This window comes from Phodopus roborovskii, unplaced genomic scaffold, assembly GCF_943737965.1.
Source record: "Phodopus roborovskii unplaced genomic scaffold, PHOROB, whole genome shotgun sequence".
Taxonomy (NCBI): domain Eukaryota; kingdom Metazoa; phylum Chordata; class Mammalia; order Rodentia; family Cricetidae; genus Phodopus; species Phodopus roborovskii.
The window spans coordinates 13,579,180-13,606,114 of NW_026125052.1; the positions used below are offsets into that span (position 1 = coordinate 13,579,180).

Genomic DNA, 26,935 nt, shown 5'->3' on the forward strand with positions numbered 1-26,935 from the left:
GAAGCCAAAGGTAGGATGAGGCGGCTCTGTGGGGACCATCCTTAACAGAACAGTCTCCTACATCTCACATCCTCTCCAGACCTCAGTCCTGCCCCTGCTCTGTTCAAATGGGTTTCAAGTAATGGAAAAGATTCCTGAACTTTCCTGAGAATTGAAGGACTGACAGGTGATGAATTCAGTGCTCTACCACAGTCCTCAGTCCCCTCTCAATTCAGAGTGGAGAGCTGAGGAATGCTGAAAGGCCCTCTCACAAGGCCCTACTTGCGAAGGGGTGGCTACACAGACCCAAGCGAAGGCCATGGGCAAAGAGGAGTTAGGCATGCAAAGGCAGTATGGGCCGGTAAAGTCTCTGAAGACAGCAGGAGATTCCCCAGGGTGGGATTCATTGTGGCAACTCGACTAGGTGGTACCTGGGCACTGGGTTGGCTACCTGTAGCTTCCTCATTTCTTCCTGCTTTTGACTCCCTTCCCCAAGTCCCAGAAGATCACCCCATTCAGGGTACCCCACCCAATAAAGAAAACCTTCCTCGGTGCAGAAGGCTTCTAAGTGGGGGTGGGTGATGCTTAGGAAAGAGACAGGGAGAGGAAGGGTTGGCCAAGATGCCGGCTTCCTTCTCAGGCCAGAAGCAAGGGCCAGGCATGGGCAGGGGTAGCATCTGGATTCTCTTGGTTTGTCAGATCTCTGCCAGGGAGTCGACTGGCACCAAGCCTCGCTTCTTGCCACTGCTGACTCGGATGAAACCTTCAGCATCCTTGCTTCTGCCCACGCCAACACAGATCTGGGTGAATACATAGAAGGACATGCCCCAGGGAAGGGTAGGGTTGGTGTATCTGATGTGGATGGAGCTAATGCAGACAGATCCTAGGAAAGATGACCAGGACCCAGAGCATAGCAAGCAGGACACCAGCATCAGGCCTGGCAATCGGTTAAACCACAATGCCCCTTCCAAATCCCATCTCACAGAGGAGACGGCAGAGGGAAAAGGGCTTTTGTGAGGTTATACAAAAAGCCAGAGGGCACAGTCAGTGCTTAAACCCACACAGGGGCACCCTAAATCCTAACACTGGGGATGCAGAGATAAGCAGATATCTGTGAGTTCAAGGCCAGCCTGGCCTACATAGTGAGTTCCAGGCCAGTTAGGGATAGGGCTACATAGTAAAAGACTGTCTAATAAAAACAAAAAGCAGCCGGGCATGATATCACACACTTTTAATCCCAGCACTCAGCAGGCAGAGGCAGGCCAATTTCTGTGAGTTTGAGGCCAGCCTTGTCTACAGAGTGAGTTCCAGGACAGCCAGGGCTGTCAAAAAAAAACAAAAACAAAAACAAAACAAAACAAAAAAAAAAAAAACACAAACAAAACAAAACAAAAAAAAAAAAAAAAAAAGCAGGGGCTGGAGAGATGATTCAATGGTTAAGAGCACTGGTTTACTCTTCCAGAGGATTTGGTTTTAATTCTCACCACCCACACGGACTCACAACCATCTGTAGCTCCAGTCTCAGGGGATCCAAAAACCTCTTTTGGCTTCTGTGGGCACACCAGGCATGCACATGGCATAGAAACACATGCAGACAAAACACCCATACACATAAATAAATTAAAAACAAACAAACAGAAAACAGCGAAGCCTCCAGATTCATAATTTAGTGCCCATGTTTTATTCCAACTGCCTCTGACATCAAGCAGCCTTTGTCAGCTGCCAGCTCAAGTCCCCTGGGAGGGCCTTAGGATCCCATCCCTTTGTTTGTTTTTGTCTTTCTGAGACGGGGGTCTCACTATGTAGCCTTGGCACTTGCTACGGAGGCTTAAACCTGGGTCAATCCTCCTGCCTTAGCTCGGTTACAGAAATATGCCATCACATCATCCAGTTTATGTGCTGCTGGGGATGGAACCCAGAGCAATCACTCCACCAACTTAGCCACATCTCCAACTCCCAGGGTTTCACTTCTAGCCAGCTTCCTCGCCTGTGCCAGGCTTTCCAGTCCTCCCTCGCTCGGTACATGCCTGTGCTTCAACCCCAGCAGGGCCCTGGAACCCACCTGGTTCTCCTTGAGGCTCATGTAGCCCTGTTCCTTGTTCCCAGAGAAGGGCTGACAGCAGCGCCAAACATTCTCGCCTGGCCTCACCCGCTGCACGAAATTGGCAGGGAAGAAGCCAACCCGGTCGCCAATCTTGCCCTGGGGATGAGGTTGGCAGTGAGCCTGAGCAGCAGCTTCATCCCCCACTCTCTCTAGACCTAGTTCCTACTCAGAGCCGGTACCGTCATCCTCCAGACCTTGGACTCTCTTATTGCAGCCCCCAGCTGTTGGTGGCTTCTGGCCTTGGAAGGCCATGAGGTGGGCAGGGGGAACTGATGTATAGAAGGTGAACTCTGACAGTAAGACCCAAGCGTAGGCTCTGGGTTTGGTCCGGGCAAGTCATGGGAGGAAGGGAAGTCTTTGGGACCTGAAGGGGAGGTGGGACACTACTCATCAGAGTCCCCCAGACTTCATCCTGCTACGTCACCTTCCACCAGTCTTCATTGGAGTCATCTACCAGCATGATTCGATCTCCAGGCCTGGGGAAGAGAGAGCTGGGGCAGCATGTGGGTACCTAGGGGCCCTGCATACCCCTCACCGCCAGGAGAAGGTTCTCAGTGCCCTTTGAGGCCATTGAGACCACAGATCCAGCAGGATCCCTGGAAAGGCCCAGAATTGGGGCAGGAGACAGGAGACTGTACCCATCACCCTGGGCAACTCCAGGCTCTCTGTGGACACAGTATATTTAAATGGGCAAGAAGAAAATTCCTGAAGGTCCTCATCACACTACCTCCCCAGGTCAGGAGGGATTAGGTAGGACCAGTGGGGCTAGACCACAGAAAGGACTTACTGCAGAGCCAGGTCGTTGTTTTCCTGCGGCAGAAATTTGTAGAGCGCAACATAGGAGTACATGGGCCCCACATCCTTCCGCAGGGATGGCTTTGGGGGCTGTGGAGAAAGCTCTGGGTCAGTGATGGTGGGTCACCTCATTGGTCCACCCACTGATGCTGTGAGTGTGCCTGCCCTGGGGTAGGACGGTAGGACGAGGACACTGTGAGGTAGGAGCCAGTGAGTCTCTGGCCTAATTGTATCTTCCTAAGCTCGGGGCTGGGGCAGGACTGATATAAGGAGGGAGGACACCCTTGTGTGCTGCACCGGGGAACTGCCTGCCCTTAGGAGAGCAGGCGCGAAGCGACAGACATTGGAGACCCCTCCCACCTTCCATGTCCCTCATCTTGACTGTTGCTTCTCCCCAGGGACGGAGGACACCTGAGGGAGGACGGAGTGAGTGCCCTATGTACTGTGCTCTCATGTACATAATGGTCAGTGACAAGAAGTGGCACTCCTTCCCACTCTGGCCTGTGGGCTACAGGCTCACCTGCTGTCCAGGGTTCTTCTCCTCTGCTCCTGATCCTTCACTCTCCGCTGGGGCTATGAATACTGGGGACATCAAGGTGAGACCAGAGTGTGAAGTACCTCCCCACCCTCTTCCTGTCCCTGGGACCATTCACTCTGGCTCACCACTGTCACCAGGCCCCTCTTCTGAGCTGCGGATGCTGCCTTCCCCATCTTCTGTTAGCTCATCACGTTCACTCTGGGGAGAGACAGGAGGAGGATCAACCCCTGGGCCCACACTCATACTCAGATACCCTCCCTGAGGGCTCCCCTTGTGCGTCTGCCCACATACCAGGCTCCGTGTGGGGGACTCAGATGTGCTGCTGAAGCTGGACCGGTTCATCAGTGCCAGGGAAGTGCCGTAGCGCAGAGTCTCATAAACTGGGTCCACCTTTCCGATGGTCCCTGCTAAGTGTCCACCTTCAGTGCCTGGCACCCAGCTGCCAACCTCAACTCACCCCAAAGCTCCACTGGCTGGGTCCCAGGGCTAGAACTCAGATCAGCGGGCTTGGTGGCAAAGTGCCTTTTCTTGATGAGCTAACCTAACCCCAACCAGCTCTATTTATTATTAACATTTGGTTTATAAGACAGTGTCTCATGTAGCCTAGGCTGGCAGCCACTTGCCAGCCTGAAGTCCAAGACTCTCCGTAGCCATGATGGCTTTGAACTGCTTATTCCCCTTCCCTGCAGTCTGAGTGCTGGAATGCCTGCCATGGAACACCAACTCAATCCAACCTTCATTGTGTGTGTGAGGCATAGGGCCTCAAACTAAGTAGACACTCAATAGATTTCGGTTGAGGGAACGAATGAACAAATGCATAAATCAAGGCTACATTCAGCATCCAGAGAAGGAAAGTAGGGAGCACCAGGAATCGGCAGTACTGGTGTGACTCAGGCGCAGAACTGAGAAATGTGTGGGACTTCTTACAGGGCCTCTCAGACAGGGGCCATGGGGTGTAGGGCCCTTACCGGCAGGCGGGGACTCTTTGCTCATGGCACAGGCTGGTGGTGGCTCATGCACCAGGAGTGGGGAGCTGAAGTTGCGTCGAAAAGAGGTGGACTGAGGCAAAAGGAGGCACAGAGAGGACACAGAGATATAGTGACCCACGGAGAGACTGGCCCTGCCCAAGCCCAGGGCCACCTCTCAGGAAGAGCCAGCCTTGAGGGGTTCATTCGCTCATCCTGTCACATGCCAGCTCCCACTCACCGTTTTGCCGGGGCATTGCTGGTGGGAGATCTCCTCAGAGCACCAGAGGTGGACGCTGACTTTGCATGTTTTACATCGCAAGCCCTGCTTGGAGTTTCCTAGGAGAGACGTGGGTTCAGCAAGAGGAAATGGCCAAGAAAGGACACACCCATGGGCAAAGAACAACAAGTCTTTAATTCAGCACTCTGGAAACAGAGGTGGGTGAATCTCTGAGTGCAAGGTCTACAGAGTGAGTTCCAAGACAGCCAGGGCTACACAGAGAGACCCTGTCTAACAAAAACAAACAAACACAAAAAATAAAAACCCTGTTGAGGGCATGGGGAAAGGAATGATGCTCAAGTCTTCAGCTGAGTGTCAGGGCCTGGCACCTCTCCCTCCCACTGTGAAGATGTTATGTGGGCCTAAAGCCAACAGTGGATACAACCACCACCCATGACTCTTTCCTAGAGTTGGCAACAAAGAATCCAAGGCCCAACGCAAGGTAGGTAAGTACTGTAGCAATTAGCTAAATCCCAGCCCCACCCAACACTCACTTGTCTCCCCAAGGAAAGGCACTGCATTGCAGTACTCCAACATGTCTCATGTCCCGTGGCTTATTGCCAGGTGCCCACCAGCCCTTCCCCTGGCCTGCCACAGGACTCAGGTACCTACCTACAATGAGCTGGTGGCACAGCTCACAAGGGCTGGCTCTCTTGAAGACATGTTCCTGGAAGCTGTGCAGTCTCACTGGTTTGAGGGGTGCCAAGGGGCGTGGGACTGGGCAAGGGGAAGGTGCTGGGGTGGGTAGACCCCCATCTGTGGATGCAGGCGGTGGAGAAGGAGGCGGCAGCGGGGTTGGTGGTGTCAGCAGCACCTCTGTGGGGCACTTCAGCTCAGAGCCTGAGCGGAGGAAGAAGTTCTCCACGCTCTTACTTCGGAGGATGGTTTTGAGGGAGAGGGAACGCTTAAATCGCTGGAGCTGGGAGAAGAAGGAGCAAGCTGTGACTGCAAGGCTGCAGGGCTGACCAAGGGAGGCTTCCTGTGCCTCCCGCAGAGGCAGCATGAGGGCTGAGGACCTCCCAGAGCCCACAGGGAATTTTAAGGGAATTCTAGCTGGGCAGGCACAGGCTTAGAAGTAATGGAGACTATGAAAGCCAAGTGGCCAAGGCGCAGCTACTGGTCTCCTCCAGCCAGTGAAAGCTGACCCAATGAAGCCAGATCCCCCACTCTTTTTCAAAAAAGATGTGGTGGCATACTTTGGTAATGCTAGGACTCAGGAAATGGAGACAGGAAGGTTAGAAGTTGAAGTTTGAGGCCAGCCTGGGCTACATAGCATGGTGTTGTCTCCAACAAACAATAAACTAGACTTTTGCAGGTGTGATGATGCATGCCTTTACTCCCAAGATTCAGGAAGGAGAGATAGGTGGATCTCTGTTGATTTGAGGCCACCAGGGCTACATAATGAAACCCTGTCTCAATACAAAACAGAAAATAAAACTAGATTTTCTTCTCCTCCTTCTTCATTTTCTTCTTCTTTCTCTCCTCTTCTTCTCCTTCTCCTTCTGGAAATGGTATCTCATGTATCTCTGACCGGTTTCAAACTCTGTAGCCAAGGCAGATGATCTTAACTGCCGACTCTTCTGTCTCTGTTTTCTTAAGTGCTGGTATCACAAGAATGCAATGCTACCTCTGCTTTATTCAGAGCTGGAGAACAAACTTAGGTCTTAACACATGCTAGGCAGACACCGTATCCACTGAACTACAACCCTACCTTCCAAACTAGATTTAGGTGAAATCATATAGAAGTGATTTTAAAATATTTCCTTTGAAAAAATGCAGTATTCTTTTTTTTGCTACTACCAGTTCCCTACCTCATCCACCCTTTAACAGTAAATCTTGGAAGTCATCCTGTACAAATGCATGGTGAGTTCCATCAGTCTCCTTTATGGCATTTGCCAGTGCATTGTGCTGTTATACTAGTTACTTGGTAGATGTAGCTCGGTTGGTAGAGTGCTTGCCTGGCATGCACAGCAGCTCTGGATCCAGTCTCTAGCATTACACCAATCACAACAATACATTTTCACACAGTGTACAAATATCCCACACTTCTCCCTTTTTGTCTAAAAGAAAAAAGTTAAAAGTTTAACTCTAATACAGTAAAATTATAAACAATAAAAAACAATTATCAAGTAAGAAGTACATTCACCATGTCTACTCCATTTGTATTTGTCAAATTGGAGAAACTACTCTATTATCTGTCTTACCTTGATGAATCCAAAGGTTTGTTTTGTTTTTGTTTTTGTTTTTTGAGACAGGGTTTCTCTGTAGCTTTGGAGCTTGCCCTGGCACTTGCTCTGTAGACGAGGCTGGCCTCTCAAACTCACCGAGATCCACCTGAGTGCTAAAATTAAAGGCATGCACCACCAACCTACCACTTTTTTTGACTTTTTTTTTTGAGGCAGGCTTTCTCTGTATACAACTTTGGAGCATGTCCTGGTACTGGCTGTGTAGACAAAGCTGGCCTTGAACTCACAGAGATCTGCCTTGCCTCTGCTTCCTGAGTGCTGGCATTAAAGGCATGTGCCACCACTGCCTGGTGAGTTCAAAGTTTTATACCTAAACCATTTTCTGTCATATCTGTATTACCATCCTAAAAATATCTTTTTAGACCTTAAATCATCTTCTTAGATAAACAACTAAACCTTTTGTTTCTCAACCTTATAAATTTTACATCTCTTATATGTTTCTCTTTTGAATTTGGCAACAAGGAAAATTATAAAACTACAACTATCTAGTCTTTAACCCCATCAAAGACCTAAGGAGGATATAATATTACCTGAGTAAACAGGAATTGTAGAGCAAACAACATCCAAAACTACAGGAATGACAGACAGCTGGCTGCCTGGACTCAAGGTTCCTCCATAACATTGGGGCAACATCTGTGGCCTACAGGCCTATAATATCTGACAGACTTTTTTGTAAAGCAGGAATTTGAAGGGCTGTCCTACCTTGCCTTGGCAAAGTTTGGCAGTTGCCTTCTTTTGCGTTCTGCTTGTCCAGGCAAGAGCAGCTTCTTGCACAGTGGCCAACTTTGCCACTACAAAAGTAAACCCCATATGGAGGTTCTTTGCTGCCTATCAACCTTTTTTGAAGTAAATTGGTGCTGCCAGAAGCAGAAGTGCCTCACTCTCCTGAAAAGCTTTTGGTTATTAAAACATCTTAAATGCCATATTCTGTAGGCTTCTGAGGTGTTTGAAGACCATCTATCTATCTACAACATATTGGTTTAACTGTGAAAATATACCTAATGTGACTACAAGATTGAATGTCACAGATGACTAACTACTAACCTGTATTTCTTAATTAAACATTACATTTTAAAATGGGCTGCATAGATACAATGCCTTAAACAAGAGTAGAAACATATATGCAGTATAACAAAAATAACCTTAAATTTCTGTCAATATATAAATTTATACCAATGTAAAACCTTTAAGACTAATAGTTGCTTTTTTTAAGTTAAAAGTCAATTCTATAATTTACCCTTTTATCCTGTTATTTCTATATTATACCCCTCTTTGTTCTTTCAGAAAGAGACCCCTGAATATAATCTCCTTTGTTCAGCTTTTTTTCTGACTATTACCAAAAATAACTTGTAACCAACTCCCCAAACAATGATAAACATCCATAACCCACTGAATGACCAAAAACCATCCACCCCACCTCTTTGGGAATTTGGGTATCATGGTCTCTAGACTGCTTCCTATTGTCTGAGGGTGAAGACATCTTTAGGGGACCCTGAGAAAATTGACATAATGGTCAAGTCCTGGGAGAGCTAGCTGTATCATTAGTTGTCCAGTCTCTGTGTGATGGGAAACTTCAGGTCTTATCTGAAGTCCTGGCTGGAGTAATCTGTGAGGCTAGAACATCTCAGCTAGCAGGTTTAAAGTTGTTCTGGATGTAGAATTTTGAGGAAACTGCAATAGAAGCATTTTGAGGCTGGATCACCTGGGCTACATGTCTCTATTGGTATCTGGTCCTTTTTTTTCTGAAAGCACACAAACTTTTAAAGGCCACATATATATCTGCATTAACACAAGTATGAAATATGTGGTATGAATAAGTCAGCTAAGGATAATTTTTTGTTTTATGTTTGAGCAGGTAAAGGTATTTGAACTTTATAAGTCCATTGCCAAATTGCAATATATATGAAAGGATGACATGTAATAAGTCATGAGGACTTTTTAGTCAACAAGATTTGTCAAGTCTCACCCAGTCTCAGAGCTGTTCCATAGAAGAGGGATCAGCATGTATGTCACCTGTCCTGTAGTCTTTCTCGGTTTCTTTTTTCATGTCTGTAGCCAAGATTCTCGGGAGGTCTCCCCCATCATATCTGATCTTATTAATTTTAAAGAGAACCATAACTCACCTCCACCCTATGGAAACAAAGGCATAACCTTTCTCCCAGTACAATACATTTTCTGACTTCCATTTTGAAGTTAAGACATTCTTAAAATATACAGGTTCATTTAATTTAGCTGTTTCCATAAACCAATGCTTCTCAGCTGCTACTGTTTTTTGTACATTAGCATTTAAAAAATTCAAAGTCACCAAGCAGTGGTGGTGCATGACTTTAATCCCATCATTAAAGAGGCAAAGGCAGGAGGATCTCTGTAAGTGCAAGGCCAGTTTGGTCTACAGAGTGAATTCCAGGACAAACCAAAGAAACCCTTTTTCTAAAAACCAAAACCAACCAAACAAAAAACATACTGTACCTTTTTAGAGGTTTTACTGTGTCTGCACCTGGCTTTACTAAGCACCTGTAGTATTCTCTGATCTCGTGAGACAAATCTTAAACTACCATGTCAGTCACCAAATGGCTCAACTTAGCACATGGTGCTGGTACAAAGGTTGATGGGCTCCAGCCCACAGGCAGCATCTGAGAGCTGCTTCTCTGTATGCTGAGCACCAGCCTGCCCGAGAGACTGCAGGCCTAGGAATCCACATCCGGTTCCTCGTCTGGAACTTTTCTTAGCTTTCTTGGGACCTATGTTTAGATATTAGAGCTTCTATATTGGATGCCATATGTAGTTGAAATTTTTCTTTGCTCCACCAGCTCACAAATAATGACAGGGAGACTTATCAATTAAGAGATCGTGGTTTGCTTAGGCTTGTGTCACTAGCTCTTAGAACTTAAATTAGCCTGCTTTTATTAATCTGTTTTACCATGAGGCTTTCAACCTTTCTTTCATTCTGTATGTCCAACTCCCTTCATGTCTTGTTGGTGTCTCCTGCACGCCTTGAGTCCTTCTCTTCCTTTCTCTCCCCAGAAATCCCACCTGTACCTCCTGCCTAGCTATTGGATGTTCAGCTTCTTATTACACCAATCACAGAAATACATTTTTACACAGCGTACAAATATGCCACAACAAGTTCATCAGTAGACCCTTTCCTCCCCTGGTACTTGTGGAATATTTGTACACTGAGTGAAGATGGGTTGATGTGATTGGTGTAATAAAAACCTGAATGGCCAATACCTATGTAGGGGGTATGGAGGCCAGACTTACCAGGACCAACAGGTCTCTAGGAAAATGAAAACTGGACTCGCCAGGAGATGCAGAGCAAGAAGGATGTACAGGAGGAGAGGTAACAGCCACGAGCCATGTGGCAGAATGTAGACTAATATACATGCGTTAATTTAAGTTTTAAAAACTAGTTTGAAAGAAGCCTAAGTTATAGGCTGAGCTTTCATAATTAATAAGAAGTCTCTGTGTCATTATTTGGGAACTGGCAGGACAAAGAAGGACTTGCTACAGGTACTCCTTCAGTCTCCCCTGGGACAGCTCAGATTCCTTTTTATCAACTTTTTTGTTTTGTTTTTAAGGCAGGGTTTCTCTGGGTAGCTTCAGCTGTCCTGGAACTCACTCTGTAGACCAGGCTGGCCTGGAACTCACAGAGCCCCACCTGCCCCTGCCTCCTGAGTGCTGGGATTAAAGGCGAGTGCCACCACCATCCCGCTCCTCTTGCCAACTTTTAACCCCTCCTGAGACTGAAACAGAGGCCCTGTCACCTCCAGTCCTCAAGGGCCCCAACACACAGTAGGTGCTCAGTCACTGTGCTTCTGCCCACATCACCTGTGGAGCCAGGGCCAGTTCTGCCCTGAGGCTGGAGTTCTTCGCACCCCTCACTCAAATTCATCCTCACCAAGTCTGCTCAGAGCATGGAATGGTGACCCCTTATCCAGAGACGACCCTCTCTTCCTGTGGATAGTTACCTTATTCCTGCCCATTCCTTTCCACCAGCAATAGAAAGCAGAGGGAGAGGGGACCCTAGACCAGGCTCCAGGCAGAGAGTCTTGGCCAGGGTTCCCAGCTGGCATGCCTGTGTGCTGTGGCTCTCTGCCTAGCACCTGTGTATGCCAAAGGGACGGACGTACGGACGTAGTGGCCCTTCCAGCCTCCCAGAAGTCAGCAGACAGCAAAATGAAGGGAGAAGTAGAGGGAATGTTTGGGCACAAGGCAAGCTCTTGTACGCCAGCTGGGAAGCCAGGGCCCTGGGGTGTCTGGCACACTGAGTTGTTCATTTCCTTCCAAACTCATTTTCCTGGACAGCACTGTGGGCTTCTTTGTGCATCTATGAGAAGCAAGGCCTGGGGCCCCAGGTGCCTGTGCTCAGGAGCGGAGGTGTCGAGGGAGCCAAAACAATGATGAACCAGGCTACGCAGACCAGCTCAGGGCAGGCTGTGGCTGCCAGTGACAAACAGGGCTTTGATGGGGGTCCAAGAAGAAAGTGAATACCACTGCCACCCTTCCTGATCTTTCTTTCTGCCACCAACGTTCTGCTCAGGGGCCTCAAGGCACAGAACACACAGGAGGTAAAATTACAGAGATTCCCTACATCCAAGAAGGAGGAGGCAACACTGGGCAATACAAAGCTCTGGGTCCAACCAGATGGATCAGTCAGCCAGAAATTTGATTCCATAAAGGGTTCTCAGCGTTCGAACACTGAATCTGGGCTAGCACCCGACACACAGTCTGACACAGGCTCCGGTGATACCCTCTGGAGGACACAGTCATTGTTCCATGACTCAGATGAGGAATGGTGTTAAAGGCGTTAGTTAAATCACTCCGAGTCCTCAGCGAGCAGGTCAGAATGGGGTAGGCTGCTCAGCTCAGATAACCAGGAATATCTTACTGCCATGATCCCTGCCTTGGTCCCTTCCCTTCCCACGTGTGCTTGTCCATTGTGTCAATCAGGGAATTCAATCCCAGCACTCACATGGCAGCTCACAACTGTGTGTAACTCCAGTTCCAGGGGATCCAACACCCTCACACCAATGCTCTTCACGACAACAGAACACTGACTATGCTCGATGAGCATTTCACCAAACCCTACCAGCTATCCACTGCCAGGGACCCATTTCTGGCATGCACCTTAGTAAGCTGTTTCTCTTGGATCCAGCTCCTTCCCAGTGCACCTGCAGGCTGTCTGGCATGTGGCCCAGGTCACCAGGTCTCTGCTGAACAACTCGGAGCAGAAGCCTGACCGGCCAGTATCCTCTCCCTTGAAGCTCTCTGGAGGCTCCTTTTTTTCCTCAGTTTCCCATGCCATCTCCTGAAACAGTACCAGGCAGCTGGCAGTGGGTGGTGTCGAGTGTGGTGAAAGATGACTCAGATGGCAAGGCAGGCATGGTGGGGTCTTCTGGGATGATACCAAAGGGGGTGAAAAGTACAATCATAGGATGAATGAGAACCCTAGAGAAAGTGCACCTACCTAGAAGATTGCTGAGTAGGTTGGGTTCAGGGCTGAGACCCTGCCATTGACTAAGCCGGAAACCGAGTTCAGACTGGCAAGAAATGCCTGGGGGGGGGCATCAAGCTGATGATGACTAAGAACAGAATGTTGTCTTCTGGGCACCCGGCCCTTGTTGAACCACCTGCCTCACACTGAGCTGGGTGGGCAGCACCTTCCCCCCACCCCTGCCTTTTCTACAGGCACAAGCTGCTTTGGTGAAGGACTGGAAGAGGGCCCACAAAAGCCCGGAGCTCACAGCTGGAAGGGGACTGTGAAATGACCTCACAGGCACACCCCAGTCCTGTCTGTGAGGTCAGTTCAGAGTCCTTCACATGCACGAAGGGGAACAAGGGTAGAGGTCCAAATGGCCTGGAACGGAGCAGGCCAGCTGTGGCACTCCCCTCCCCTCCCCCCCCCCAGACCTTCTGTGGCTCAGACCCAGAGCAGATGACATTGGAGGGTCCTTGGGTTGGAGAAGGGAGACACGCCCTGCCAGGGTCTGGTCCCCACCCCCACCCCCACACAGCTGAGTGTGCAGCCTGTGGGATTGCTGAGACAGCATCACTCCAGGCTCCTGCTGGCCTTGGGGGACTCCTAAGGAGGGATAAGAGCTGACAGGTTCCCATGCAGCAGGCATTATGAGCTCCTTCAGTCTCTGGAAAGACAGCACGGGGACGGTATATCTGCCCAGCGTGACAGCAGGTGAGAAGGTTGAACTAGACTTCAGCCTGAGACCCAGCTCCCTCTACCCTCTGTGTATGCCAGATAACCCAAGCAACATCCTCCCACTGCACTCCTTCCCAGGAGAGATTTGGCACCCTACGGGGTCTAAAGTGTGGACCAGGAGCCAGAGTCTCACTTTTAGAAGGAAGCAGAAGGCTGAGTGTGTACTGAATCTTGCATGGAGGGACCCAGGTTATGGAGGCTCAGCGCTGTAATTTTAGCTCTTGGGAGGTACAGGAGGCCTAAAAGTTTGAGGCCAGCCTGGAATACACAGTGAGTTCTACGCCAGACAAGAATACTGAGCAAGACTTCCTCTCAAAGAACTAAGAGACTTGGATTGGAGAGCCACAGGGTCCCCAGGTGTAGGCGCCTAGTAGCTACCTGGAGAGCTTCAGGCAGACTCCACCCTCCCTGTTCAACTCTCCAAGCTCACTGTGGGAATGACCTTGACCTTGAATTAACCTCACATTCTGGAGGGTCGGTCAGATGGACCCTGGTGGAAGGAGGCCGTGGGAAGAGCTGTGTAGGAGCTTGTGACCCCAGGGAGCCTCAAGACATCATTCATTTCTGGTTCTTACCACACCTCTCCTGGCCACAGGATGGTAACAAACACCAGGGAGGAAGGGAAAAAAGAGGGAGTCTTGGCCTATAGTCTAGGGAGGGTAAGGGCTCCCTCGTACAGTCCCTTCTTTTCCCATTCCGGGGGCCCCAGGTAGTTTCCCACAGAACTTCATGAACACCTAGAAGTTGGGGAGGTGGGTAAACACATATGGTTGGGAGAAGGAATGTGACTTCGGCCTCCCCCATCCCTTTCAGTTCCCGCAGTCTGGGCTCCGCCTGCCTTCACAGGAGAATAATTTATTCATTGCGACTCCCACAAGAGTAACAATCATACATAATTAGGGTTAATTATGACATTCATTAATTACGATGACTTCTTTTGATTCTGCCCTCTCTCCTCCCTTTTCCAGGCTCTCCGAGTGGGGTGGGGGGGCGCCTCTGGCTCTGGAGCCGCAACACTCCTGGTCCCCGCCCGCCACCGACGGCCGGTGCTGCCCGTGCTGCCGCAGCCCCCAGCGCCGGCTCGAAAGCTGCGCACCCGGGGCCGCGGCCTCCAGCGCTCCCAGCCCAACCCGTCCGCGAGGTGGATGCCAGGCTGCTGTGGGTCAGAGAGGGACGCCGGAGACACACAGAGAAGCACGTAGGGAATCGGAGAGGACCAGTGAGAGGAGACGGTTGTGGAATGGGATTCAGAGAGCCAGGAGAGAGTGGGACCGGGGAGCTGCAGACACCGATCTGGCGGCCACGGGAGGGGTGCGCCTCGCACGCACACGCGCGCGTACACCGGCCCACACCCGCTACACACGGCCACACACGCCCCGCGCCTCCGCTGCGCCGATTCCCTCCAACAAAGCCGTGTTACAACCGCCCAGGAGGGAGCCTGAGCGCGTCGGCGTCTGGCGCGTACCGGAGGGTCGCGGTCGTGTGATCGGCTCCTTGGGTCCCCTCATCGCGAACCCTCTCCTCCCGCCCGGGCATGGCGCGCAGCCTTAGGAATCACGCGGGCCCCGTTTAGCGTCCGCGACCCCAAGGGGACCTCGCCACTGTGACCAGCGCTCCGAGTCGGCCGTGCCCAGGCGGGGCGAGGCCTCTCGCCCCCAACTTACCTTGGTTTCTTGGAGGGTGGAGACGGTCCCTGGGGGGCTATGGGTGGCCGCGTCATCCGGTTCATTTTCCTTCTCGCTCATTTCGGTCATGGTCGGGGTATAAAAGAAGAGAGGGTGCGGAGACCCGACGGCAGGCCCGCCGGGGGCCGGCTGTGGGTGGCGGGCGCCTCTTTGGGACTGACTCTCAAGGCTTTTTCCAGTGGCTGCTCTCCAGTGACCCTCAGGAGAAACCCTCCTAGGCAAAGCAGCCCTCTAACCCCAGCCACCCGAGGACAAAGTTGTCTGGGTGGCGGGGGAGAGGGAGGCAATTACCACGAGCCACGAGAGCGGGACGACCTGGGGCGTGAGGACCAAGGGTCTGCAGAGGATGCTGCGCTCTGCGAGAGGAGGAGGGAAGTGGGGATGCGCGGATGAGCAGAGCGAGGGAGCGACGGAGCTGTCCGAGTCCGGCCGGCTCCGCCGTCCTCTGCGCCCGCCCCCCATCTCCCTCCCCCTCCCCGCGCCGGCCGCAGCCTTGCACCCGGCGGCCCCTCCGCCCAGTCCTAGCCTCCCAACTTTGATTTAGGAGGTCGCCTGGTCCCTCCCCCTTCTCTCTGCCGCGCCCCCGCGCAGCTATGCAAATCAAGGTTTTCAGCTATTGGCTGTGGAGGTGGTTAGGAGGGCCAGCTGGGTGGAGTCTTGGGGGGCTCGACCAGATGGGGAGGGGTTTGGAGGGTAAATAAGTGGAGGGGTAGTTTGACACTGAAAAACCCGAGATGGAAGGGGATGCGGAACAAAATAGAAGAAGGGCTGGGACAAGCATAGTAGCGTCTGGAAATACGAATAATTCGAGGCTGCTGCAGAAAAGCCAAGGGGGAAAAGTTACAGCGTTCTGATAGTGCAGATTAGAAAATGCTGCACCTTGGCAGAGGAATAGACAGGACCGGTTCACCCATTAACTCAACGCCTTTCTGTCCAGGAAAGTACCTCTCCAAACACACAAGCAGTACTAGACTTATAGGCTTTTCCTGAAGCAGAGGAGAGGCTGTTGTTTGGCGTGTGTATGATTCGTATGCCTGTACATTTAAGTGTGTGTACGTGTAGTACATGACAGCACATGTGAGAGAGTAGTTGCCAGAGGTCAGTTTTGGGTGTCATTCCTCAGGAGCCATCCACAATGAGCCTCAGTCAGGGTCTCTCATTGTAAGCTATTTTGGCTAGACTGGGCCCTAGAGTCCCAGAAACCCCCTCTCTCTACCTTCCTAGTGCAGTGGATTTGGCCTTTTTAAAACAGATGCTGGGTATTAAAATCAGGCCCTTGAATGACAGGTACTTTACCCTCTGAACTATCTTAGCAGTCTCTGATTTTTGTTATTTTTGAGACAGGGTCTTTCTGTATAGACCAGGCTAGCCTGGAATTCACTATGTAGCCGTATCTTCCTGCTTTAATCTCCCTAATGTCAGAATTATAGACTGAAGACACCTTTTTATTTTTTATTTTTATTTACTTTTATTTCATGTGCATTGGTGTTTTGCTTGCATGTATGTGTATGAGGGTGTTGGGTCCCTTGGAACTGGAGTTACAGACAGCTGTGAACTGCCATGTGGGTTCTAGGGATTGAACCTGGGTCCTCTGGAAGAACAGCCAGTGCTCTTAACCACAAGCCATCTCCCTGGCCCTGAAGACACCTTTTTGAAAAAATATTTTTAAAGAGAAAAAATTATTTTTAGCTGGGTTATGGTGGCACATACCATTAATCCCAGTCTTCAGGAGACAGAGGCAGGCTGATCTCTGGTCTATAAAGTGAGTTCCAAGATTAAATAAAAAATATTTTTATGTGCATTGGTATTATGCTTGCATGTATCTCTTTGAGGTTGTTAGATTTCCTGGAACTAAAGTTACAGACAGTTGTGAGCTACCCGTGGGTGCTGGGAATTGAACCTGGGTCCTTTAAGCAGTCAGTGCTCTTTACCCATGAGCTGTCTCCAACCCCATTCTGAAGACAACTTAATGGGTTAAAACTCAAGCCAAACCAGGCATGGTGGTACCAGCAATTTGGAGCTAGAGGAAGAAATGTCTCAGTGAGTTCAAGCCCATTTTTATCTACATAATAAGTTTGGACCAGCCAGATCTTACACAGTGAGACCCTCAAAAAAAAAAAAAAAAAAAAAAAAAAAAAAAAACTCAAACCAAATAAAAAGCTAAGGCAGACAGACAGTTCTTCCTTGTAGACAGAAAGTCAGCAACTATGGTCCCTTCTAGACCAGCAGAGATGGACTTCATCCTGATTCAGGAAGTCCCCAAACCACTGTAAATAGGCACTCTAAAATCCTGTGTCAACTGGAGTTCAGTCAAGCATAGGCATGGGGCCTGGTGTTCTCCCCCACCCAATCTGAAGGTGATTCTTCTAATGTGTGGCCATAAATGGACCGATTTCCCTGTGCCTTCCAGCACCCTCTATTCCAGCACCCTCCTGGCCCTGAGTCTAACTTCATCTCTTGGCCTGATCAAAGAAAGCGAGGTGCTTGTGTAAATGAAGAGAATTCTGGGTTTAAGCATGCCCCTTCTCCTGCTGTTGGGAGTGGCACTCAAGGACCCAGGTGATGACAGCATTCAGCTTCATGTGAGGCTTGAAGGGCAGAGTGGCTGGCCTCTCAAAGATGAGATCAGCCTTGGAGCACTGCTCAGGTTATTGTGTCCAGGAATAGAGATCTATTTGCCAGTGGCAGAAATAGGACAAGGGCAGGTATGTGGGTTCATTGTTGTGGGGGCTTAATCCCCTCCCCTCCAGCTCTCCTCTGGCTCCTGATTCTCCTGAAAGAAGCCAAGATGGATACTGAGCTCAGCCCTCAAATCTGTCTCCCCACAGGCACACACAACACCAGCCCCTGAAGACTCTCCTGTCGCTCTGAGAATTGAACCCTATTGCCCATTCAGTTTCCCTTCTCCAGGCAGCTTAGACTTCTGATGCTCAGGACAGGCAGAGTCAGCAGGCTCTCCACCAGCCCAGGACTAGACTAAGCTTGGCGGTGCATAGCTGTAATCCCAACTATCCAGGATGCTGAGGAAGAAAGATCCTAAATTCAATGCCTGCCTGCATTGAAGAGTGTTTAAGGCCCTCCTCTCCTCCAGAGACACTGTTCCTTAAAGAGAATTGAAAACTAGGGATGGGCTGTGTTTGGTAGTAGAGTACTTGCCTAGTATACACAAAGCTCAGAGTTCATTTCTCAGTAGAATAAACAGATCTCTTCTGTGTCTGGAGACTTCTGGGGTGAGGTATTCCTGTTTCATCAGAAGAGTTGGGGTTGGGGTTCTTTACACACACACACACACACACACACACACACACTTGAGATTGGGTCTTTTTATGTAGTCCTGGATAGCCTGGAACTCAATATTTAGAGCAGACTGGCCTCAAACTCAGATCTGCCTGCCTCAGCCTCCTGTGTGCTGGGATTAAAGGCACATACCACCAGCCCTGCTTTTAAATTTTAAAATTTTATTTCTATTTTATATGTGTGAATGTTTTGCCTGCATATATATATATGTGCACCATATGCATTTCTGGTGCCTGTGGAAGCCTGAAGCTGGGAATTCAACCTGGTCCTCTGCAAGAATAGTCGGTTCTTTTAAGTGCAGAGCCATCTCTCCAGGCCCTTAAAACTCTTTTTGTTTTATTCTATGTATATGGATGTTTTACCTGCACATATGTCTATGCACCATGTGTGTGTGTGTGTGCCTGTAGAGGCCAGAAGAGGGCATTGGATCCCTTGGGACTGAAGTTACAGATGTTTGTGAGCCATCATGTAGGTGCTTGTACTCAAACCTGTGTCATCTGGGAGAGCAGCCAGTGCTCTGAACCACTGAGCCATCTCTCCAGTACCAGCATTGGAGGTCTACAGAGTCTATTACGGGCATAGTCAATACCTAGTGGGAAGACCTTGGGCATGCAACTAATAGTTCATTGATTTCTTCACCTGCAAGATGGTAACGGTGGAGCTGGGTGAGTACCTTAATTGACAGTGTCAGCTTAGCATGTAGCAGACCAGTATCACATAAACTGGGGAGTTGGACATGCCTATAATACCACCTGTTGAGAGTCCATCCTGTGCTACACAGGACTCTGACCCAAAGGCTTGGGTTGGATGGGGGAGAGGGACCGGTAAGATAACTCAGCTGATAAAGGTGCTTGCCTCCAAGCCTGATGACTTGAATTTGATTCTGGGGTCCAACCTGGAGAGAATGGGGACTCCCAAAAAGACTTCAAGCTGAGTGGGGGTGGCACATATATACCTTTAATCCTATACCAGGCAGATCTTTGAGTTCAAAACCAATCTGGTCTACAGAGTGAGTTCCAGGACAACCAGGGCTACATACTATACACATAAACCCTGTCTGGGGCCAGGGGTGAGAAAGAAAAAAAAAAAAAGCAAAAAATTGACTTGTGACCCTCTGACCTCCACATACATGCCACGGCACACATGTGCACACACACAGACACACACACACACAGACACAACACATGCATGCAAATATGTGAGCAAGTAAATATAATAATGATGAAAGATGGCCCTGTGTCACTGTCTGCCACTTTACATTCCTGTTGGAGAAATTGAGAGTGACCAGAATACCACTCAGAATAGGTGAATCCGCCAAGGCTCAGTTTTCCTCTTTCCTTTCTTTTGGGAGGTGTGTGCTCATCCAGTATTTTCCCTAAGGGAAAAGAAAGAATGAAGTCTCTTTGGCCAATTGAAGCCTGGTATTCCAGTCTATGGGGAAAGTGGCCAAGAAGTGGCTACCATAAGCATAGATTCTGACTAACCATTGGGAGAACTCCTGGGGGAGCAGGTGGAAGGAAAACCCAGGGAGTCTGCAAGTCGGAGGACCCCCGGCCCCGCCAGGGTGTTTCTGGCCTAGGCATTTGTGCAGCCACAGTGGACGAGGCAGGGGGCTGGATCCCATGACCTCTGGATGTCCTTCCTGGCTGCAGCTTTTGTATTTCAGAGCAGTCTTTCATGAACCAAGTGTGAGTCATTGCTTTCAGAGCAGACTACTCCCACTGCAGTAGCTCAGGGACAGAGCTGAAGCAGCCACGTCTGCTTCTCTTAGGGAGGGGGACCACTGTCCCTCTCAGATGCGGGGTAGGCAGAGCGGGTAGGCAGAGCGAGAGCCAGGTGCCTGGCAGGGTAACCGGCAGTTACACCCTTGAAGGGCCTCCGGGAGGGGAGGGGCCAGGGGGCGGGATGGGACGATGACTGAGGACTGATTCTTAGAGGGAGCAGCTCTGTGAGTGGCAGAAACACTTGGGAGACCTAGGACATGGGTGGTGGCCAGAGCCACGTAAGGGTGCACCAAAGTCCAACCCTGAAACCTTTCTTTCTTTCTTTCTTCCTTCCTTCCTTCCTTCCTTCCTTCCTTCCTTCCTTCCTTTCTTTCTTTCTTTCTTTCTTTCTTTCTTTCTTTATAGACAGGGTTTCTCTGTATTGCTTTGGAACCTGTCCTAGAACTCACTCTGTAGATCAGTCTGGCCTCGAACTCACAGAGATCCGCCTGCTGGGACTAAAGGCATGTGCCACCACCGCCTGGCTCTTTTTTTTTTTTTTTTTTTTTTTTTAAGATTTATTTATTATGTATACATACTCTGTCTGCATGTATTTCTGAACACCAGAAGAGGGCACCAGATCTCATTGCAGATGACTGTGAGCTATCATGTGGCTACTGGGAATTGAACTTAAGACTTCTGGAAGACTAGCTAATGTTCTTAAAACCACAGAACCATCTCTCCAAGAGACCCATTCTTATTCCTGTCTGATCTTTGTTCCCTGTTGAAGACCAGATAGAGCTTTAATTTGCAAGCAGCTTTGGTTTTCTTTTTTGAATGGCTGAGTTAGATTTGATTAGATTGGAGTAAGATGGGTTGAAATAGAGGTAATAAACTGAGGGTGGTGGTCCATACTTGCAATCCCAGGACTCTGAAGGGGAAGCAGAGGCAGGGGAACTGTTCTAAGTTTGAGTCCAGCCTAGGTTACTATGATGACTAATCATAGCTGCCAGCTGGACACCTCTGGAAAGGGGGAACCTCACTGAGGAACTGCTGCCATCAGATCGGCCTATGGCCATGTCTATGTAGCATTTTCTTGATTGCTGACTGACTGAGCAGGGTCTAGCCCACTGGGGGCTGTGCTACTCCTACTCACATGATCCAGGACTAGATAAGGAAGCTAGCAGAGCAAAAGCAGGGACCCATGCAGTTAGTAATGTTTCTCGATGCTCTACTTCAGTTCCTGCCTTGAGTTCCTGCCATGATGGACTGGAAAGTGTAAGGTGAAATAAACCCTTTCCTCCCCACGCTCCTGTTGGTCATATGTTTATCACAGCAACAAAAAGCAGACTAAACTGGTTACACAGTGAGCTCCAGGATAGCCCAGGAAAAGAGTGAGACCTTGCCTTGTCTTAATCTTTCCCCTCACACACAAAAAAGATACAATAGGGGATGAAAATGTTGTGTAACTTGGCAATTCTTTTAAGATGTGCACCTCTCCCCACATCTTGAGGATGAACTGAGTAAGAGGCTGGCTAAGGGAAAAACATGATCAGTGGGTGTTATTATCCTTGAGAACCTGTAGTCTTGGGTGATGGTTGAGCTCTGGGGTGTCTGTGAACCCTTTGAAGCTGGGCAGGGTTTTAGAGCTAGTAAACATTGTATGGAAGGAAGAACAAAAAATGGGCAGCTGGTGGTCTGCCTCCCTGGGGAGTCCAGAGAGTCCCACCTGCTCCTCAGAGAATCTGAGGCCTTTGAAAGACTAGGAGTCACTGCGAAAGAACCAGGTGTGGTAGCACACACCTTTAATCCCAGCACTTGGGAGGCAGAGGCAGGCAGACCTCTGTGAGTTTGAGGCCAGCCTGATCTACAGAGCAAGTTCAGAACAGCCAGGGCTATATAGGATGATTCTTGTCTCAAAAAAAGAAAAGGGAAGAAAAGGGAAGGAAGGAAGGAAAAAGAAAAGCTGTAGGGAAGGTGATGGTGATGCCTCCATTCCCAGGGTTTGAGGCTCTTTCATGTGAAGAACCATTTCTCACATATCTTTTTCTTAAAGATGCCCTTGGTGCAGCCCCCTCCAAGGGGCCTCTGAACTTTGTGGCCAAGGTCAGGCAGCTTGTGTGACAACAGGAACATCTGGTCTTTCCCTCCAACTTTGAATGGAGTGTCTAAGCTGGGGGGGGGGGTCTGAACTCGTGTCTCCCAGCTGGGGAGAAGATTGTGCTGTGTAGAGAAAGGCTGGGCCTCACCCCAATCTCCCCTACCTTCCCCACCAGCTGGTCTGGGACCCCAGAGGCACATACCACTGTCATGAGCTAAGGCCCATGGCAGGCAGCGGTAATTATGAATTTATTGAAACACAGAAGGCTCTTACGCAAGTACCTGACACATTTCCCGGCTATGGCATCTGGGACAGCCAGGTCCCCAGGGGCTGGAGGAGGGCCCCTGCCAGCCCCTGCTGCCACCAGCCTCTGGCACTCCGGATGCTGGCTCAGAACTGCCTTCCTACTGCCTGTGGCACTGTCCCTAACCTGGTGTGAGTGAGCTGTCTGTGGGCTCCATGTGCCCCGGGCATCCTGAGGGGAACGACATGTGCTCCACAGTGTGCAATCCCTCCCATCCTCCTCCCTGCTGCCCCCACGCTCCCTATAACCCCAGGAGACATCTTCTGTGTGAGGGGACATGGAGGTAGGGACATTTCCTTCTCCCCCTCTCTCCAGGATGTTCCTTCTGTTGTTTCTTTTCTTCTGCGGCTGGGGATACAGGCTGGCACAGTTGTGTGTGGTCACTGTCGCTGGCCCTGTGCTGGGATGCTGCCCCTGTTACCTATGTCTCTGAGTATCTCGGACCACATCTCCATTCCCCTACCCACCCACAAAAGCATCTGTTACCAAGGTAACAGCAATTTCTTCAGTTTGGGGGTAGTGAGGGAGTAGAGTTCTCTGCAAGGGGAGAGCTAAGGGTTAGAATTTGGGGTGATGAGCACTGTGAACCCCTAAGTCTTTCAGGGCAATTTTGTGCTGAAATGGCCATTGGCATAGACTGGGCTGGGGGCCTCCCTTCAAGTAGATTGAGAGAAAGGAGGGTGATATGTGGGCGAAGACAGACTGTTAGAGGTGAGGCGGCCTCTAGCCAACTGTGGGGGAGAAGTGTGAGTATCATGGATGCTGGGATGCTGAGATGCTGAGACAGAGGTGTGGCCTCCCTTCACAAGAAGGGCTCTAGGCTTGGCTGCCAGGGTCTAGGTCCTGAGGCAGCATCCAGTGCTAAGACCAGTGTGGTTCTCCCCACACCCAAGCAGTGCAGGATATCTAAGTTAGGACGTCTTACCTCCCAAACACAGAGGCAGTGTAGTGAGTGATAAATTATATCATAGAGCAAATGGTGCTGAGTGACTGGAGGCCATGGTGGGGTCTGTTCAGTGACGTGCGCGTGTGACTTTGGACACCTGTTTGACTGGCTTACCTCACTGATTGGTTGAACATGTACACTGGGCCTGGGCTTCTTCCATGACACTCTGAGGGCTCCCTGCTCCCCTTCCCACATGCTGCCCTGGACAGCATCCTGAGAGAGTTCCCAGGTAAGCAGCAGCCCCACCCAGCCACTAGGAAAACATGCAAATCTGGCTCTCTGTGTCATCATTTACCATGGTCACAGCAGCCAGCCACTATCTTGCATTACTCAGTACTAGGGCTCACAGCCCAGGAGCAAATGCAAATATTTTATCCCTGTTTTGCAGCTGGAGAGGCTGATGCTTGGTGGGTTTCCCCAGGGGCTGCCATCATTGAGTCCGGTGGTTCTTTATGACATTTTGAATGTATGAGTGACTGAGAGAGTCAGTTAAGGGAGGGCAAGAGGAGAATGGATGAGGGGGTGAGGGAGGAGCAAATGAGGGGGGAGGGAGTGAATAAGGGAGAAAAAGAGCGAGTGATTGAGGGACGAGGGAAGGAGAGAAAAGGATTGAGGGAGAGAGGGAGGGAGGGAGTGAAGAATGTGAGTAAGCCAGCGTGTGCCCAGCCCAGTGTGTGCGAACTGCTGTCCCCGCTCAGCTCTTCTGGTTAGCACACTGCCTGGGACTGACTTCAAAGCCACGCTTGTAGCTTGTAACCGTCTGGCAGAGTTGGGCAGAGGGAAGGGACCAGGAGCAGGGACTGTAACTCAAATCTTGTTTCCTACTGACTATATGACTTTCAGCTAGCTACTTACATCTCTGGAACCTCAGTTTCCCCATCCGCGGAATGGGGGTTTAAGTGAATAAGGGAAAAAGCATCTGTCACGTGAGAGAGAATGTTTGGAAAGTACTCTGAAGTCCTGTTCAGCAACCGGGGAAGACTTGCTTATTCTCTAAACAGACCCTTGCAGGATGAATGCTAGAGAAATATATACACACCTCTCTTGAAAGTGGGTCTTGCTATGTAGCAGAGGCTAGCCTTAAACTGGAGATCCTTTTGCCTTCACCTCCTGAGCATAACCCTGTATACATATGTATGTGTATATATTACATGCATCGGTGTTTTGCCTTCCTGTATGTCTGTGTGAGAATGTCCGATTCTCTGGAACAGGAGTTACATACACTTATGAGCTGCCGTATGAGCTCTGGGAATTGAACCCAGGTCCTCTAGGAAAACAGCCAGTGCTCTTTACCACTGAGTCATCTCTCCAGCCCCTCAAACCTATGTTTTTAAGTGCTAATAATTTTATGGCATATTAATCTCTGAATACAGTGGCTATAAAAAGACTACACAAAGGTAGGAGGCAGAGACAGGAGGATCTCTGTGAATTCTAGACCAGCCTGGTCTACACTGAGTTCCAGGACAGCCAGAGCTACACAGGAAAATAAAACAGAAAGACTACATAGGAGGTTCCCTAGAGTTTTAGCTATGGTGCAGAGATTGTCAACACCCCTCTCTTACAGGTGCAGCATGGGGCTTAGGAAGCCTAAGATACTCACCCAAGGAGCTGTGAACCATAGTGTCATAGAAAACACACTCAGCCCCAACCAACATGCCCCTTCCTCCGTCCCTCCGCCTTCTCCTCCCTCCTCCTTTTCCTTTCTTCCTTATTAAAAAAAATGTGTGGTGTATGTGTGTATATATGTTCATGTGTGTGTGGGCACATGCATGCCTGTGTACAACTGGACTCCAGAAGACATCCAGTATCTCTTTAATTGCTTTCTACCTTATTTGGAGGGACAAGGTCTTTCCTTAAACCCAGAGCTCACCCATTAGCTGAACCAGCTGATGAGTGAGTGTCCGGAATCTGCCAGTTCCTGTGGTCTCTGCTCCTACAGCACTGGGGTTACTGACAACACCGCATCTGGTTTTTGTATAATACTGAGGATCCAACCCACGAGGGACTTCATACTTGCACAGCAAACATTTTCCCTGCTGGGACAACTCCCTGGCTCCAGAGTACACCTCTGGATGATGGGATGGCAATATATACTTAGGATCACAGAATTTGGAAGGTAGAGGCAGGGACATCTGGAGTTCAAGGCTGCCCTACACTACATAGTGAATTTGAGGTCAGCTTGAGACACATGACACCCTATCTCAAAACATGCAACCTAGTGAGATGACTCAGTGTGTAAAGGCATTTGCCTCCAAACCTAAGGACCTGAGTTCAATCCTTGGAACCCACTTGGTGGAAAGTGAGAGAATCAACTTTTGAAAGCTGTCCTGTGCCCTCCACATCTGCACACAAACACACATATATGCACAGACACACAAATTTAAAATAACTGAAGGAGTGGGCAATGGTGGCTCACACCTTTAATCCCAGCACCCAGGAGGCAGAAGCAGGTGGATCTCTGAGTTTGAGGCTAGCCTGATCTATTGTTGTGGAATAATCTCTTTGTACACTGTGAAGATTTATCTCTGTTATTGCTTAATAAAAAAGCTGAATGGTCAATAGATGGACAGGATAAGAGTGGAGTCAGAGGAGTTCGGACAGACACAGAGGAAGCAGGAGATGAGCATGAATAATGAGAAAAGGTACCGTCACATGGCAGAGTGACGGTATATAGAAATATGGGTTAATTTAAGTTGTAAGAGCTGGTTAGTAACAAGCATAAGCTATTGGCTGAGCATTTGTAATTAACACTAAGTCTCTGTGTTTGTCGGTTATTTGGGAACTGGTGGCGAGGAAAGAAAAGTCCCTCTACAGTCTACAGAGTGAGTTCCAGGACAGCCTGGGCTACACAGAGAGTCCTGTCTCAAAACAAACAAAACAATAACAAAAGAATCAGATGGCCAGCCTGGCTAGCAGCCAGGACTGCCACATTGAGACTCTAACTCAAAAAAAAAAAACAAGAGTCAACCCATTGGTGGTGGCCCATACTTTACTTTTAATCCCAGCATTTGGGAGGGAGAGACAGGTGGATCTTTGTGGTCTACAGATTGAGTTCCAGGACAGACTCCAAAGTTACACAGAGAAACTCTGCCTAAAAAAAAAAAAAAAAAAAAAAAAAAAGAAAAGAGAGAGAGAGAGAGACAACTGTGTAAGGTGTGTGTGTGTGTGTGTGGTGTGGTGTGTATGGACGGTGTTTGTGTATGTGTGTGTGTTTCTGTAGTACCCAGCATCGCACAGGCAGAGCTTGGAGAACAGAAGCAGGAACCAGCTGGGCTGGAGGAAGCATTAGCAAGGCATGAGAAGCATGAGCAGAGGTGCAGAGGTCCCTATGAAGAAGAAGGGTCCTTACAAGCAGACACTCTGTCTTGGGGAGCCTTGGGGTGGCCATTCTGTGCACCAATACCAGAGTTTCTGACCCATTTTGCTGGGAGGCAGCCCCTCCTCTGAGGGTGGGACATTTGTGTGTGTCACAGATTGCCATATGGGGTTTTCTACCTTGTATGTCTGTGTGCCCACATGCTTTTATCCTGTCTTGATCATTTCACCTGGAGCTCAGGGCCCAGCCCACTGGCCACCAATGAGGAAGTATGGGAGATGTCATTCTGTAAATGTTTCTTGTATTGGTTAATGAATAAAGCACTATTGGCCAATAGGAAAGCAAGATAGGCGGGACTAGGAGACTAGGAGGAGAGAGGAAGTAGTAGGGAGGAGATTCAACATGGAGGCCGGAGAGAGTAGAATACTGGACCCTTTCTCCAGTAAGATAAGACCACGTGGA

The 26,935-nt window shown here is 49.5% G+C and overlaps 1 protein-coding gene across 1 annotated transcript; it reads right to left on the reverse strand.

Annotated features, from left to right (window-relative positions):
* Window positions 1–224: 224 nt before the first annotated feature.
* Window positions 225–15,321, reverse strand: Stac2 (SH3 and cysteine rich domain 2). Its single transcript, XM_051175615.1, has 11 exons — window positions 14,786–15,321; window positions 5,274–5,580; window positions 4,623–4,720; window positions 4,385–4,475; window positions 3,708–3,820; window positions 3,542–3,614; window positions 3,399–3,460; window positions 2,871–2,968; window positions 2,508–2,559; window positions 2,042–2,179; window positions 225–779 (listed from the first exon to the last, which is right to left on the reverse strand). The coding sequence occupies exons 1-11, from the start codon at window positions 14,873–14,875 to the stop codon at window positions 675–677; spliced, it is 1,227 nt and encodes a 408-aa protein (XP_051031572.1). The 5' UTR covers window positions 14,876–15,321; the 3' UTR covers window positions 225–674.
* Window positions 15,322–26,935: the final 11,614 nt, after the last annotated feature.